The 16848-nt window shown below is 39.5% G+C and overlaps 1 protein-coding gene across 2 annotated transcripts; it reads left to right on the top strand.

The window, feature by feature from the left end:
• Positions 1-3340: 3340 nt before the first annotated feature.
• On the top strand, positions 3341-14018 carry RWDD3 (RWD domain containing 3). 2 transcript variants are annotated; one of them, XM_046025624.1, is made up of 4 exons: positions 3341-3666; positions 11007-11494; positions 13269-13384; positions 13483-14018. In XM_046025624.1, the coding sequence occupies exons 1-4, from the start codon at positions 3582-3584 to the stop codon at positions 13595-13597; spliced, it is 804 nt and encodes a 267-aa protein (XP_045881580.1). In that variant the 5' UTR covers positions 3341-3581; the 3' UTR covers positions 13598-14018. The 2 variants fall into 2 exon arrangements, with proteins under 2 accessions (XP_045881580.1, XP_045881588.1); XM_046025632.1 differs by lacking the exon at positions 13483-14018 and having other exon boundaries at positions 3344-3666; positions 11007-11582.
• The last annotated feature ends 2830 nt before the right edge of the window (positions 14019-16848 follow it).

The raw sequence follows: 16848 nt of genomic DNA, 5'->3' as shown, positions 1-16848 counted from the left end.
AGGAATCCAGTTACAGTAATAAACCAAAATTGGATGTTATTTTAATTATACAAACTCTAAAACCCTACTGATACTGAGGACTTGTTTTTGTAATATTGATAAGGCATAAAACTTTTATGTCATTGGACCTGGGCCATGTGGATGTTTTCCCACGAAGCAAGCTAGAACAGTTTTGATACCACTCATGGGTTAGAATCAAACATGTTTCTTATAGGCAGAATGTCACCAATCTTTTGGAGTAAGTATAAATTATTTGGACATGGTGGAGGTGGATCTTGCCAACAAATGGTATGATTACAGAGTCACTGTCAAATTCTTATAGATTTTATTTGTTTTTATTTTGTTTTCTTGGTGAAAAATCAATTTGTGACTTTTCGCACTGTAAAAAAACAAAAAGAACTATGACCAATTAACACAACAGTCTTTGTGTACCTTTGGAAACAGACTACGTTCCTAAACATTACAAATATATCTCTCTTCTGGGAAGTTGTGGGAAGTGGATGTTACTCCACCCATTTCTTTCACCTACTACATTGACCTTCATATCAATAAGAAAATGTGAAAGAACTTGTAATTGTTGCTCGTTGTGTTTACTTGTCTAACTTAATACTCAAGTCTTTGAGAGCAAGGGCTTGTTGTTTTCATCTCTATTTCAAAACACTAAGCTAGTAGGGTCAGGCCAGTCAACAGTCAATGTGTGCCCAGAACATTTTATGAAATGAGTAAATACAGAAACTCTTCAGTAGGAGAACCGCTCTCACAGCTCATTGAAGTTCAGGTTCATTTCGCAAGTTGGCATTTAATGCCTCTTTTATTCTTTACTCTTAGTGGTTCTCTCTCTCTCTTTTAAATTCCAGTTAGCTAACATACAGTGTTATATTAGTTTCAGGTTTACAATACTCGTAGTAGTTCTTAAAAAGCATTTTTACTTTTCTTATGTTTTAACATGATAATTTTCCTTATCACGTCCCACTACTTCAGTATTCTTAGCTTTTTTGACATGATACTAACATTTAACCAACCTCTCCTAATACTCTTAAAATTGTGTGTTCTCACTTCTATGCCCCAGTGGGGTTTGACTTACATTTTTTGATACAGTGTATTTAGGTCCACATACTACTCATGATGAAGTGAGAAGAAGTGTTTTCTCAGAAAAGCTAAAAGAACTATTTCCTGAGCTAGTGGTTTTAACTGGAGGTGGGAGATTTAAAACTTCTCCTCCTTATGGTCTTGGTAAAACAACTGTTTAGAAAAGTTGTATGTATAAATAATATTCTAGCAAATCATACACTGTTTAAGGGAGGAGAATAATGGAGAGGGAGAGGCAGAGAAAAAGAAAGTGCTCTAACTAGACATTCATCTACATGTCTAGACATTCATTCCACATTTAAATATTTAGAATTTTCAGTAGCCTGTGAATACAAGAAAATTTATTACATTAAGGTAGCTGTAGATATTTGACATGTAGCTGATATTTTCATAGTGTGAGAAATATCAAGCTGACATTATGCTTCCTCTGTGATGATTACTTCCAAATGTCAGAGAGTAGAAACTTATTCATGGGATTTCAGGGCCTTAGTTTAGTGTCAATTTAAAAGACATTCACATCGACTTCTTTTTTTATTTAAACATGCTAAATGGAAGATGAAAAGCAGGTTAAGAAATCAACAGAGAAAGGAAGAGCAAAGAAGAAACCTATTGACAAGAAAATTTTAAATAGATTGATGTACTCTTACATCAATTTCATGAAACCCTAGCTGACAGCAGCCTTTATGATTGCCTCCTAATATTTCTGACAACTGGAGCCTTGGTGTTCATATTATTTCACTCCTATCATTTATGTTGAGTTTGGGAAGTTAAAAATAAGATATGAACTATTTGACTTTTTGTAGACTATCTTGAATAAATAAGGCTAATAACTAAAATTTGTATTTTAATACTGGCATTGGACTTCAAACTAAAATCAAATAACTTAGTGATATTTTAAATTAAAAATGTATTCTTTTGTTCACCAAACTCCTTAGAAGTTAATTATGAACCTACTGAATTGCTATTTTAAAAGTAACTCAAAGAAATTTTAAAACTTATTATTAAACAAATTGGCCACATCAGAGATAATTATGAGTTTAAATAAGCCTTTGTCTTTCCCAATTATGTGCACAGCAGTGCTCCTAATTACTTGGGGTCACTGAAATCCCATGGTATCCTGTGAAAAGCATTTCTCCTGCAGGCTATCTAGTTAGATTTCCTTTCTTTTGGGGGGGAAGCCAGCATCTTCTTTTTTAAAGCCCCTTTTTAGCAACAGTGGGAATGATGTTAAGGATGGTAACATGATTTTTGTTGTGACTTGTGTAGGTCAAGACAGGAGTCACGGTGTCGCCACCTAAGTTCTCTAATTCATCTTACAAATTTATTTCTGATACAAAGAAAAAATTGTGGAACCTCAGTGAGCAAGACAAGCTACTTCCTGGAGCTGCAGAATTTGAAATTGTTGCTTAGAAAAACAAAAGGACAAGCCAAACATGCTGGCTGATAGAACTATCTCAGAGGATCATCGTAATCTTGTTCACTAAATCAAAGCTGGAACAGAATGGATTGATAATTCTCTTCTCCTATTGGTGTTGCTCAAACTCTTAAACTGAAGTGCTGAATTCAAGGACGATCATTCCATTATTAAGCTTTAAGTGCTCCACTGTTTTGTATGCATTGAGTATCACAAAATAAGTAATACTGAAAAGCTAGAGTTTGCTACGTTTCCACACTTGAGGTACCCCTCCCAAGGCCAAGGAGTCTGGGCTGTCCCCTGTGAAGGCAGGAGACAACGGGGAAAGGTTAAGACGTTGCCAGCACCCTGGTGCATAACGACCCACAAAGTCCAGAGCCACCCCAGTAACATCCTTAGGATGGCAGGAGCTGCAGGCCCTCTGTTTTTGCAGGGTTAAGAGAAAGAGGTCTCAAGAATCCGACTCTGGTTCATAGTCCCGGTGCCAGGTCCAGCTCAGCATCTGGGCTCGTTACTGCCCCCCGCCTTTTCCGGGTGTCTCACACTGCCAGAGTCACCAACAGCTTCATCCGGACACAGTTGTTTCCTGCTGATTGCAAGGTCCCCAACGCCCAGCTCAAAGCTCACCTCCTCATTGATCACTTTCCTGCTTGTTTTTGGTTTCCTAACCTTCGAGTTCCTTTCTTCCACTCTGTCCTCCACCCCGAGCCCAGGGCCAAGTCTGGGCGGAATGGTGAGCGTTCGAAGCCTAGGCTAAAGTTAGGGGATCTCGGGCTTTGCTGGGAGGCCTCCTTCCTCTGTCAGAAAGCAGCGGGGGCGCTGTACGGTCGCCTTTGGCTTCCTGGGAAAGGTCTCCCGGGAAAAGTCACCACCAAAGAGACCGAGCCTCGCTCTGGGACTCTGCATGAAGGAGCTTCGACCGCGGACTCCTTAGGCCAGGGTCCCCGCCCCGCCCGCCGAGCAGGGGGGGACGCACGACGCCCCCCAGTGGCCGCCGGGGCGCGCCGCTCCGGGCCCGTGAGGGCTGCGGCGGCGGAAGTGGTGCGGCGGCGGCGGTGGCGGTGGCTGCTGGGCGGCCATGGCAGATTCCGCGCGGGAGGAGCTCTCTGCCCTAGCCGCGATTTTCTGCGGGCCGGACGAGTGGGAAGTGCTGAGTCGCTCAGGTGACTACCCTGGCGAGGGAGGGGCCGGGCGTCCTTCCTCCCCGCCACCGGGACTGGGCTGCGTGCCCCAGGGCCCACCCTCGGGGACCCGGCTAGTGGAAGGATGGAACGACACGCACCGGGATTGGAGATGTGTGGGAGCAGTCGGGAGAGTGAGGCGACCCCCTCCAACGTGGACTGTGTGTCGGCGTGCACTCCGCCTCGCAGGGGACTGAGACCGCAGCGCCCAGGCCGGTGCGGCCCGCCGGCCGGCCCCCGCCCCACCGCCACCGGCCGAGCGCCGGGCCCCGTGCCCGCAGAGCCCTGGCCCCGGAACACACTCCGCCCGGCTTCCCCGGGGCCGCCTGGCTTGACTTAAGGTCTCACCTTGAAAAGAGGCCTGTCCTGACACCCCCAATTTAAACCCAGCTGTCCCAGATTACATTGTGTCCTTCCTAAACTCTGTGCATTATTCCTTAAGGGCACCCACCACAGTTTTAATTCTCTTAAGGGCACTGAGGGTGCCGAGCTGCAGGTGGGCGGGGACCCTGTCTGTTACGTAATCACAAAACTGCATGCTCCTAGGACAGTGCCAGGCATATGGTGGTTAGTAAATGTTTGTTGAATGAATCTTTGAATTGGCCCTGTGCTCTACCCGAACCTTTTCTCAGTTATGTTTCCTAGTCGATTGCTCTTTTGCGTTTTTCTGGCCCGCTGAAAGGTGGCTGTCAGAGGCTTTGGGCGTGTTGATCTTTCAGCCCGCATGTACTGATGCCCTGTAAACACAAGGCTTCAGAGACATAGCCCTTGTCCTCTGGGAGCTTACAGTCCAGAATGGTTCTTTTGGCTATTTTTTGATGATAAAGTTTATTCTGTCCCTGTCTGTGACTTCTATTAAGTAAAAACCAAAACTGCAGATATTTTTCAGTTTTCACTTAGCTTTTAAATACATTATGTAAATATTTTGGCATGGGATTTAGCTTTCTGTTATGTTTCAGCAACTATTAAAGTCGCCTTTCTGACCATAAATTGGTTGACCTTTAAGAAAGTAGTCTAAAAATGTTCTGGGTGTTGTGAGAAAACCATTTAGGACTAAGATGGGTTTCGTGGCTGGTTATTCACACAGGAAGCCAGAGCCAAGCCTTTTCATTAATTCTTCCTTGCATCACCTGTGGTCATGTGACCACGATTATGTTCTAGGCACTGTGAACCAATTCAGGTGATGCAGCTGCTTCCTTTTCAGTGCCTGGCCTGTCTTGTATCCTATATAGAAACTATTGTTGACAGTCCATATGAAATAATTTGTTTTTAGTGTTTTCTTGTCACCCTCCTTCTGATTGGATAGCATTCATAATTCTTCATCATCTTTCTTACTGTCTCCATGTGTCTCTTTATTGATAATTACTTCTGCCTGAGGCAGCTATTTAGGAGATCATCAGTTTTTCTAAATTCTTTCATGATGGCTCAGTTGAAATATCCTGGAAAAATGAACGTAAGATTTCCCGTCACACCTTAAAGAGGATGGAGTGGTAGTGAGCTGGGTCATGAGTACATAGATAGATATGCATAAGATGCTGCTGACCAGTCAGAGAAAACCTAAAAAAGTAAGCTTTGAAAGAAAGAGAGCAGATTCTTAATAGTGAGAACTCTGTGGACCCTTTATCTGCTGTTAAATTGAGCATGGCTTTCAAGCCATGCCTCCTAATTAATTTAATTCAGCATTCTGGCATCAATAAGTAATTGAATTATAAAAGAATTCAGTGTAACAACTTAGGACATTTTGTTGCTGAAAGGTTCATTGGAGAATAGAACAATTGAGTGATTGAAATAAGGATGTTTGATGTCCACAACTGGGAATTAAGGGTAAGGTAAGGCCTTCTTTAATAGACCACAGTAAACATAAGTGGGCTGCTGGCTGTCATTCTCACAGTCACTGTTAGCCTGGGTTGGACGATATAAGATTGCTACCAGAACATTAACACCATCAGTTGCATTCTGGCCTCCCCACAAATAATGCTGCTGCTTGTTGCCACTGGAATCAGGAGAACATTGTGGGGGCACTGTGGGTGGGATTGCACTTCTGGTATGAGATTGCCCAGGAAGGGTTAGGCTCCCAACCCAGGAGTCAATTATTAAGACCATCAGATTGAAGAGGCTGACTAATTGAAATCAGTTAAGTTGGGCTAATTTATGCTGGGAATTTCAGGGGATTTAAGCACATGGCCTCTTTACAGTGGTTACAGTAAGCCTATAGTAAGAGGCGTCAGGTATGACTGTATCTTACAGGTACAAATGATGTAAACCCCCACACTGCTGTCTACTAGGGAGGGCTATGGGTAGACCAAATCAGAAGTATTCTATCCCTCCTTGTATAGTGCAGTGAGGCCAGGTGCCAAGTTTAATGGGGTGACCTTCCATGTACCTCATACTTCAAATGCATCTTACCTGATGAGGGGTACTCTTAGCTTTTTCATAGAGAAGTTAACCGATGCTCAGGCTGGTTAAGTAACCATCAGGCACCAGAGTATATGGACCCTTAATAGAGATGGGGCTGCTGCATGAGGAAAAGAATTCTTAGCAAGGATAACACTTATGAAAGAGCAATAATGAGCACCCATAGAAAGGAGATGGGGGTCACCCAACTTATGTTCAGAGTAATTCTGCGGGGGAGTGTGTGGGCATGCATCTGTGTGCACATCTATCAGATAGGTGAAATGGATACTGTTATAAATCCTCATTTTCCTGATAGTTGAGGGTCACAGATTATATTGCTGTAGTCAGTGCTCATTATATGCGGAGTTGTAGTTCTGGAAATTATCTTGTGGATCAGAAACTTGTAAAATGGGAGGTATATAAGACTCAGTATCATATAATATGTTGCACAGTAGCTTCAGCATGAATTTTTGTCTTCTGCTAACACTCATGCTCAGATTGGATTGGGCCCTCTTGCAAAATGAATCATGACTATCACCCACTGACTCCTCTAAATCTGCTCAGCTGTTTCCTGCTGATTGTCAGTACTGTGCTCACCTCTGTAAAATCAATTCAGCCTTGAACTTGACTTCTAAAGGATGGGATTGCCACTTTTAGCTTCACTTATTTTTAGTTTTCCTTTTGCTTTTTTTCTGTAACCACATTTTTAAACACATATAAAAATCCAGCCATAGCATAAAAACAAGCACGAGTGGATACATATTTGTGGCGAGCTGCCCGGGAGGAAGAGGAAAGAAAGCCCTGTGCAATGAAGTGCAGCAGGGTACTAGGGCCTGCTTCTTGGTTTTCTGAACAACGGCTTACTTTGAGGATATCTAAAAATTGAAGAGAAAAAGAAGGAAATAAAAGGAAAGTCAGTTGTATATGGTTTCTTAATGGGCTCCAAATGAATCTTGAAGAACGCATTCTATTAAATTGTTTACATTTTCCAATGTCTTCTGTTATTGGACAGTATTTATTAAGTTCCTATTGTGTAGCTATGAAAAACAGAAATTCTTAAAAATAACACTGCTGTGGAATTTGGGGTTCAGTTCAGTTTCTCTAGTTTGATTTTCTGTTGTTTGGAGTGTGGTTAGGTGTACAATTTCTTTCATGTACTTGTAAGGAAGAACAAGGTCTGAAACCTATTTCTGTTAGTGTCCTATTTATGAAATTGATATACTTATAAGGCAGAGTGACTTACTTTAAATAACAAAAAACAAAAACAAAAACCTAGGGAATTTATATGTGAATTTCAACCAGAGCAAGGCCTACATCTTTTGGTAGGTTCTTTAGATTAAAATAGTCTTGAAACTTATGAAAATTTCAGTTTTCTAGGGCAAGTGTAAGTTTTCTAGAGCATAGGTGACAATGATGAGTTTGTAAGTTAAACTTAATGCGTTTTTTTGAGCTCAGGGAGGGGCAAAGATTAGTGTTAGATTTAGAGCATGATTATTTTTTCTGTTAATCACTCTAAGCTGTTAATAGTCTTAAAGCAGATAGAGGCAACTTTGTTTTTTGTGTCTCTTTTCCTTTAATGAAAAAATCAAATTGACAGTACATGTGGTTATATGAAAAATTCTGACATGAGAGAGAGCCAATTTAATTGCATGTACAAACTAAAGCAGATATGAAATGGAAAGGTAATGCACATACTTCTAGAGTTTTAGGGAGAAAATGAGTTTTTAAAAGAATGTATAATTTTATTACCACATTAAATATCAGCAGAGTGGGGTCATTATTGGGCTTTTCATTTTCCTATAGAGATAACATCATTTTGTGTAATTTTAGTTTGCAGCCCCAGGATGTGTGTATGTGTTGGGGTGGGTGGGGGGAATGGGCAGAGTCACTGTCTCTGAGAAGACCCATTAGGAAGAATGTTAATCTTTTCCAGTTCTTGAAAGAATCAAAACAATTTTTCTTCTAAACATATAACTAATAATTTTATAGTTTTCTAAGGCAAAAGTAAGGATTTCTCCCATTGCTTTTTTTTTTTTTTTTTTTTTTTTTTTTTGAGAAAGAGAGAGCATGAGGGGGGAGAGAGGGAGAGAGAAAATCCCAAGCAGGCTCCACACCCAGCATGGAGCTCTGTTCCATGACCCCGAGATTATGATCTGAAAAGAAATCGAGAGCTGAATGCCCAACCAACTGAGCCACCCAGGTTCCCCTCTCCCTTGTTTTCTATTTGCTGCCTAGGACCAGAAAATCCCTAAGAGAGAAAAATGAAAACTGGTAAGGATTTGAAAGGCCAGCTCAATAGCATTTTCCTACTTTCTCCCTGAACTGCCTGTTTCTGTCAGTTGGTTACTGCACTGGGGAGGTATACATACTTACATGGCAGGGATTGAAACACTGTGGGTTTCAGGGTTTTGATCAGAAAGGGATTCTTGCTTGAAGGGAAAAGCTTGCTTTGTGGACACAGATACTGTATTAGTTTCCTGTGGCTACTGTAACAAATTTCCAAAAATGTGGTGGCTTAAAATAACACCCATTTTTTTCTCTTGTCATCCTGGAAGTCAGGAGTCTGAAATCAGCTTCACCAGACTAAAAGCAAGTGGTTAGCAGGGTTGTGTTCCCTCTGGGGGCTGGAAGGGGAGAATCCACTTCTTTGCCTTTTTTAGCTGCTAGAGATCATTTCTTGCACCCATTTGCTCATGGTCCTTCTCTGTCTTCAAAGTTGGTAGCATGGCATCTGACTGCAGTGATTACATTGCCTTGGACACTTGTGACTACATTTTCCTTGTGATTACACTTGTGATTACATTTAGGTCCCATCTCAGGATCCTTAACCCAATCACATCTGCAAAGGCCCTTTGCCATGTTCTGGCAATTGGGACATAAACATTGTGGGACCATTTTTTAGCCTATCACAGGTAGCAAGGACTTCTGCACCTGTGAGCCCCATGGTTACAAGCTAGCGCTCAGAGCTATTTATTTGTAAATTTTAAAATCTTCTTATAACTTACGAAATTATTTCTTGGTTGTTGTCTAAAAAGAAAATTTTAGATAGTCCAGTGGTGAAGAAAATAATTCATTTGTTTCAACTGTAATAATTCTGGTATGAGAGTACCACAGAATAAGTTCAAAGTACCATAGGAATTGTAAGACAGATTTTGTAGGGGTGATGTTCATTTATGATGAAGGTATGAAGATCTTCAGAAGTTATGCCTTTGAGGGAGAAAGTAGGCTCCCTAAAGGATTTCTGGAGAATTTATTCAGTCTAATGGTCATACGTTGTCTGTAGGTGTATTTATAGTGCCCATTTCACATAGTGAAATGTACTGATCCAACTGACATTTAGGGACCCTATTTAATAATAAAATATTAAAAAATAAGGAACTGGGTGGAAGAAAGAAGGGTTTTGAGAAACATGATGAATTGTACTAAGGTTTGGAAAATTTTTCTTTATCCATACCCATTTTACTTAGGTAAACACATTTTAGTTGTATCATCTTTTTTAAAAAGATTTTATTTATTTGACAGACAGAGATCACAAGTAGGCAGAGAGGCAGGCAGAGAAAGAGGAAGGGAAGCAGGCTCCCTGCTGAGCAGAGAGCCCGATGCGGGACTTGATCCCAGGACCCTGGGATCATGACCTGAGCCAAAGGCAGAGGCTTTAACCTACTGAGCCACCCGGGTGCCCCTAGTTGTATCATTTTAATATGGTCCTTATAATGGTTGCTGTCTGTGTTTCTGGGTAGTGTCTTTACATAGTAGTTCTTTGCCGCTGATGCCAAAGAGTCTATTTAAACAACAACAACGAAAACCTTTCTGTAGCAGATGTGTTTGGTTCTGTGTGAATCAACGTCTGTAACAATAGCTTTTACATAAATGGAATCAGGTGGCTAGAAAGCCACATTAATGTTCTGTTTGGTTCTTTTGGGGTGGGGCACGGGGCACAGTTGTTGAGTTGTTCCAGTTGTTGAGGCTGTTGAGCAGCAATCCAAGTATGAAAATGAGAAAGGTTTGCCTGCCTCTGTCATGAAGGAGGATGGAACAAGGGCGTGTGGAGAAAGAAGCAGGGGTAGAGAGAGGCAAGTTAGCTTCAAAGATATCCGTCTGCACCCAGTTCTGTTCTACTCTGCTCTTCTGATGTGTGTGCTTCTGCCCCCTGCAGAATGAATCAACCTGACGTTTTATCAACTTTTTGAAAAGTGGGGTGAAGCGGTGTGGAACACATCAGAGGGGTGAAGTGGAGCAAATCTGAAAGGGAGCAGTGTTTCATCTCCTAGCCTGTGTGTGCCTCCCCCTCCTCCTCGTGGAGCCAGAGAGGGCTGAATTGATGTCCGCCCCATTTTAGTTCATTCTGCTACCTTCATGTTACACTGATACTAATACATTTGAAGTCAGAAAAGAGCAGGGCCGGGCAGTTAGTGTTTCATGCACAGTCATCATTTTCTCGGGCCCTGCAACTACACTGCATTGCGGTGTTTGCTTTGACTTGAATCTGCTACCCAATGACCTGCCTTGGATGCACTGTGTAACTTTTAAATTAATCACTGTTTTTAGGTATATGCAGCACTGTTTCTCTGCATGTTCATGTGAGTTCATTATGAGTTTCCAGAATTAGAACTAAGTGAGAGTAGAAAAAAAAAAAATCGTGTGATGAGAGAGCCTTCTGGTAAACCTGACTAGAAATGGGGCAATAGCCAGTGGAAATGCCTCAGAAGCCCTAGATGCTGGGATGCAGGAATCCATGAGTATATGTGTATGGCTGAAGGAGAGAATCTGTAAATCATGGCTCTCTTGGGATTATGTGTCTCTTTGTAAAATACCTCCGGTTTTCTCATGAAACATCAATTGACATTGCAAATGAAAATTTTAACTTCTTAGTGTGCCATTCAAATTGAATTATGTATAGCTAATCATTATTTTTGGATGCTTTCCAGGGACAGAGGGGACGGTGTTCAGAATTCTCACAAAAGCTGAAGGCCTCATGGGTGCCTACATACCTTTAGAATTGGTGTTCCATTTGCCGGTCAATTACCCTTCGTGTTTACCTGGTATCTCAGTTCACTCCGAACACCTGACCCGGGCCCAGTCAGTGACTGTGAAGGAGAAGTTACTTAAGCAAGCAGAGAACCTTTTGTCGGAACCTATGGTCCATGAGCTGGTGCTCTGGATTCAGCAGAATCTCAGGCATGTCCTCAACCAACCAGAAACTGGAAGTGGCAGTGAAAAGTGTACTTCTGCAACTGGCATGACTGTGGATGATGGACTGTGGCTAACTCTTTTGCATTTAGATCACATGAGAGCAAAGACCAAATATGTCAAAACTATTGAGAAGTGGGCTTCCGATTTAAAGCTGACAGGAAAACTGATGTTCATGGGTAAAATGATACTGATTTTACTACAAGGAGACAGAAGCAATATCAAGGTGCCAAAAAGCTTAATGTTGAATATGAATTGGGCTATTTTCTGCTAAAATGGTGTGTCTGTAAGTGTGTTTTGTGACAATGGGACAGGTTAGTTATTAAGATGTTAATGGATCTCCATTTTTTTAAAGAATGTCTCTAACTTCTAATTACAACAACAAACTTGCAAACCTTGAAGAATAAGTGGATTATATTTTTAAAAATTATTCCACATAATGAAAGGGATAGGTCATTAAAAAATCTCTATGGTGCATGAATTTTGTTTCTTTAGTTAGCTTTGAGCCTCAACTTTATTAAATGTGCACTAAAAGTTTGTACATATCTGTAATCCATTCCTCAGGCTCAGTGTCTGTCTGTGGGTACTGTGTAACTTTTTGGCCGTTAAAAACATATTCAGACACTTTAAATTTGGCTTCTGTAATACCTGGAAAGAGGAGCTGATCCCTCCTAACCAGGATTTAGTGTTAGTGGAAGTAGCATCGTTAGGCTGTCAGCTTGTCACCTCCTACCTAACTTTTGTTTTCCGCCTGACTTGTCTCAGCAGTTGCTTTCAAAATCATGATCTTCTTCAGATTCTCCAAGTTCGCACGCTCAACTCACCTAACCTGTTTTATGTGGGACCGGACAAGGAAAGCTGCTTATTATATTTCAAATCTTGAAAGCACTACAAATCACTTAATAGGTTTATGCTTTCAGATGGGTTGGATCAAGAATACTTCAATTGAATTTATTCAAAACAGATTTAGTTTGCACAACCTATAATCTGAAAGATTTGTAGAATAACTACCTAGCTTTTTCAGAATGGGTGCTTATCACAATACTTATTTGGCATTTGGTTAACCAGATTAGTGCTGGGGGTATAGCATATAGATACCACAAACAGTTAAAGTTGAATCTGTCTTGGTTTGAGGTCTGACCAATGTACCAGATATTGCAAGGTGATTTATAGTATATCTATAAAACTTGACATTCTGTGTAAACTCCTGACTGACAGAATGAATGCAAATTAATTTCCTTGTTCATATTTCCCTAAAAGGCTCAGATTTTTCTTTAAGCCAGCTCAGGAATGTTAGGTTAAGTGCATCTGTTTTGCAGATGTCACTCAGATTGGATCCATCAATTGATTCGTATTTATTTCATATGACTAGAACTTTGCTAATATAGAGGAATTGTACTTTTTATTTAAAGAGTTCTTTCTTTTTTATGAGCTTTCCCAAAAATGCCATTTAATGTAAATATCTCTGTTAAAATTTTTAAGATTATATATCAGGATTGAGAATTACAGGTACGTATTTATAGATGTCATCCAATTTGGACTGGTAAGTGGTGTTAATTTCTTTCAGATACACAAGTAGCCATAACACTACCACTAGCTGGTACTGTTAATTGTGCCAAAGCACTGTGTGCCAGGTTATCCTCTGTGCACTTTGCACATATTAACTCTTTTAATCATCACAGCTTCCCATAAGGTAGGTACCGTTCTGAGTACCATTTTATGGAGTAGATTCCTGAGGCACAGAGGGCTGAAGTAACCAGCCTGGAATCAGATCTAGGAGGCCTTGCAGTCCAGATTTAACCCTGCATTGTTTGAAGGCCTCCTTCTACCAGCACATTCTGCTGCCTAGTATAGAAAGACAGTATAGCCCTCTTACTGCTTGATTCAGAATGAGAGTACTCTAGGCAGGAAAATAAGCCTGCAGATGCACGGCTCCTTTAAAACTAGGACTTGAAGATTCAGAGTAAGATATATACTTAATGTACTGATTTATCATTTAGGAGTACCTGCTTCTTCAGAAAACCTCCAAAGTAGATGTGGACTCAAGTGGAAAGAAATGCAAAGAGAAAATGATTAGTGTACTGTTTGAAACAAAAGTACAGACAGAACACAAAAGGTATAATTTAGTACTATTGCAGATGGAAAAGTAACTGAATCGATAATTATACTCTGACAAATCTAGGCATATTCATGAGTTTCTCTTGTATAATGCAGGTTTCTGGCATTTGAAGTCAAAGAGTATTCATCGTTGGATGAGTTACAAAAGGAATTTGAAACTGCAGGACTTAAGAAGCTTTTCTCTGAATTTGTGCTTGGGCTGGTAAAATGAAATGGAAGACAGGAATTTTTTAGTCAGACAGTGGCGGTTTTTTGTTTTGTTTTGTTTTGTGTTTTACAGTGGATTTTGGGAATGGTTAATTGAAACTCTCCTAAGGAAACAATTTTAAAGTTTCTCTGAAGCAAAGTGATAGACACCATTCTAACTTCAGGAACAAAAGCCCATTTTGCTTATGGACTATTAAACTTTAAAAACGCCCATATATTCTAATTTTTGCCAGTAAAGTCTAGGTTCAATAGATAAATGTTATTTGAAAGATAAATATGAAATGATGGTAAATGAGCCCTTGTGATTATATAGAGGATTTGTTTGTAACTGTGCAATTTTCTAGCTAATTTTCTTGTAATTAAATGAAATTTTTAAAGATTTCTTTTCATGTTTACTTTTTTCGTGTTTACATTTTTAGCATCTGGTCATGATTTTCCCCAATTCAGCTTATTATATCTAATGTTTTAAGTTGGACGTTAAGAAAAATATAACACTGATTTCTTTGTGCAAGTGTGTAAACTGTTAGTTTAAATACAGACCAAAGAAGTTCTATAGAACTTGACTTTTGATCACTTTCTCTGGGGTCCTAGATAGCATAGTACTTGTTAGTACATAGTTAGTTATAGGTCTAGGGAGTCAATTAAAATTAAAGTTAATATTACTATTTTGGGGAGGAGGGCAGAAGAGGGAGAGAGAGAATCTTAAGCAGGCTCCATAACGTGGGTTGTGCTCTCACAACCCTAAGTTCATGACCTGAGCCGAAATCAAGAGTCACATGCTTAACTGACTGAGCCACCCAGGTGCCCCTTAAAATAATTTTTGAAAAAACTTACCTTTGGGTTTTATAAGAAAAGAAATGTTTCACATAAAATGAACTTGACTTGTTAGATGGAGGAAATGATATAGAGATACTATTTTTTATTTCTTAGGAAATCTGTTAAAATATGATAATCTTAAAATATATAATGACCAAAGGAAAGAAGAAGCCATAAAATGAAAGCTTGTATTACAATCTGTAACAAAAGTGTAAGGAGGCATTTATGTTTGAGAAAAGGTATTTGTGTTCATTAAGCCAAGTGTGCTTCCAAAATAAGGGGCCAAGTGTTAGAGGAAAAGGCCATGCAAATCCCTCTCACTGCAATCTGTGAAGTACAGTGATGTCATTTTAAATTATGAAATGTTGTAGCATGCAGGTAGTGTTTCTTTTTTAAAAAAAATTATTATTATTATTATTATTATTTGCAGGTAGTGTTTCTTGACAGTGCTGTTCTGGGACCTTGGTGGTTCAGTCTGATTGTCTCACTTTCAGGCACCCTTATAATTAAATTATACCTCCTATTGATCATCTTATGGGGTTCTAATGAGAAGGGAATTTTGATTCATTTTACCTCATTCCAGGGTATTTATTATTTTTTCTTGGAGAACAGGTAAATGTAGTTAGGTTGTTCTATGGGAACAGCAGATGGCAAGGAGAAGCTGGGCTACTGGTATGCTCAACTGAAAATAGGCTGGAAAATTTGGGGCTGGTAATTATTACTACTGCTTCATTTGATTTACTAAGTAAGGAGATTAAAGGTTATTGTCATCAAGGCTGTAACAGTAAAACTAGTAGGGGGCTGGTCTGAATTTTATCACAACAGAATAGCTAGTCCTTTATTTTACTTTGAATCTTCTCTCTTCAAGTGTTTTCTGCACCATGCTTTGTGACTCTCCCAACTTTCATCTTCAGATTTGACCCTCTACCCCTAGAGAAGAACTTGAATCAGGCAAAATTGAATATTGGTAGTGACTTTCTCCAAATTAATTAAATTTCTATTTGTTAAAATTATATTTAAAAAGTATTAGTTATGATTACTTTCTTGGATGTTTACATCTGAGTGTTTCACAAATATACACATCAGAATGCAAAACCAACCTTGACAGTATTAGAGACATATAAATTTAATTTGACCATCTCTGGATAAAAGAAAATTTAGAATTATATGCAAAAATCTTTAAGAGTCTTTCTCTTATTTTCTTAACTTTAGAGGAAAAGAATTGCTTCCATTGATATTTTTACCTCAAACTCTAATGCTTTCTTTTCAGCCCAAGGCACATATGAAAAGATAATTAGGACTCCCAGAAGACAAGAGGTGAGGCCAAGGGCTGGGACCCCTGAAGGACTACACTGTAAGAGTAAGACTGAAGTGTAAATAAACTAATTGTCCTAGTACTATAGCTAAACTTTGAGGATTCTGTTAGGTCCAGAAAGTCTTAAACTTCGAATTTGGAGTAAAGTAGTCCATGATTCTAATGCCCCCATATCCTCCAGATCTTTGGAGAAAGATAACATTATCCTTGGTATCAAATTTTATCTATTTTAAAATTTTAATATTATTTTATTTTAAATTCAATATCCAGCAAATTTTAAATTTTAAAATTCAATATCCAGCAAATAATCAGATAACTGGACTCATGAAGAGACAAGATATTATCAGCGAGAAACAACAGAAAAAATAGACAATAGAAATAGAACCACAGGGACTCTACATGCTGGAATTATTAGACATAGATCATGGAACAGTTATGCTTAGTATATTCTAATAGACAAAAGCCAAACTTGGAACTGGTATTAGAAACCATAAAAGGTGACATGGTATATTTGTATTTGAAAAATAACAAAATAAAAAACAAATAGAAATTCTAGAACTGAAAAATAAAAGAATTAAAGAAATAGTTAATGAGTTAAAGCCCAGTTAACAGTTAGGAAATCAGAAACCAGCTTAGGTATTTCAAACAGTGAATTTAAAATAGGAATTGGTTAGAAGGCTGGAAGAGCAAAAAGGAGAAGGAATGGCACTGGATGACAGAAAAGAAAAAGAGGGGAGGGTGATGTTCTCAGAGTTCAGAAATGGCCAAGAGTGTATTCCTGCTGCTGCACTTTAAAAACTGTTATAATTGGTCCCAGATCTGCTTACTTGGTGCTGCCTAGACCAGAGCTAAAGGTGCTGATAGGTACTATCTCTGGTCTGTTGGAATTGCCACTTGCTACCACCCTGATTTCTGGATCCTCGTATTCTGGCAGTGGGAGAAATACATCTTATACTGATCACTGATTCAAAATACTTTATCTTGTATGATAGTACCTCAGCCTTTCAGAGTCTTGCCTCCCAGCTAGCCAAGTAACTGAGTCTTTTGTAGGTCACTATATTACTTTATCAAGCTGGCTACTTCTGTGTGATATGGTACATGGAAAGACCTATGAATTTCATAGT

Source organism: Meles meles, chromosome 1 (genome assembly GCF_922984935.1).
Source record: "Meles meles chromosome 1, mMelMel3.1 paternal haplotype, whole genome shotgun sequence".
Classification (NCBI taxonomy): domain Eukaryota; kingdom Metazoa; phylum Chordata; class Mammalia; order Carnivora; family Mustelidae; genus Meles; species Meles meles.
The sequence above is the reverse complement of the archived record's forward strand: the minus strand, read 5'-3'. Positions and strand labels throughout refer to the sequence as shown.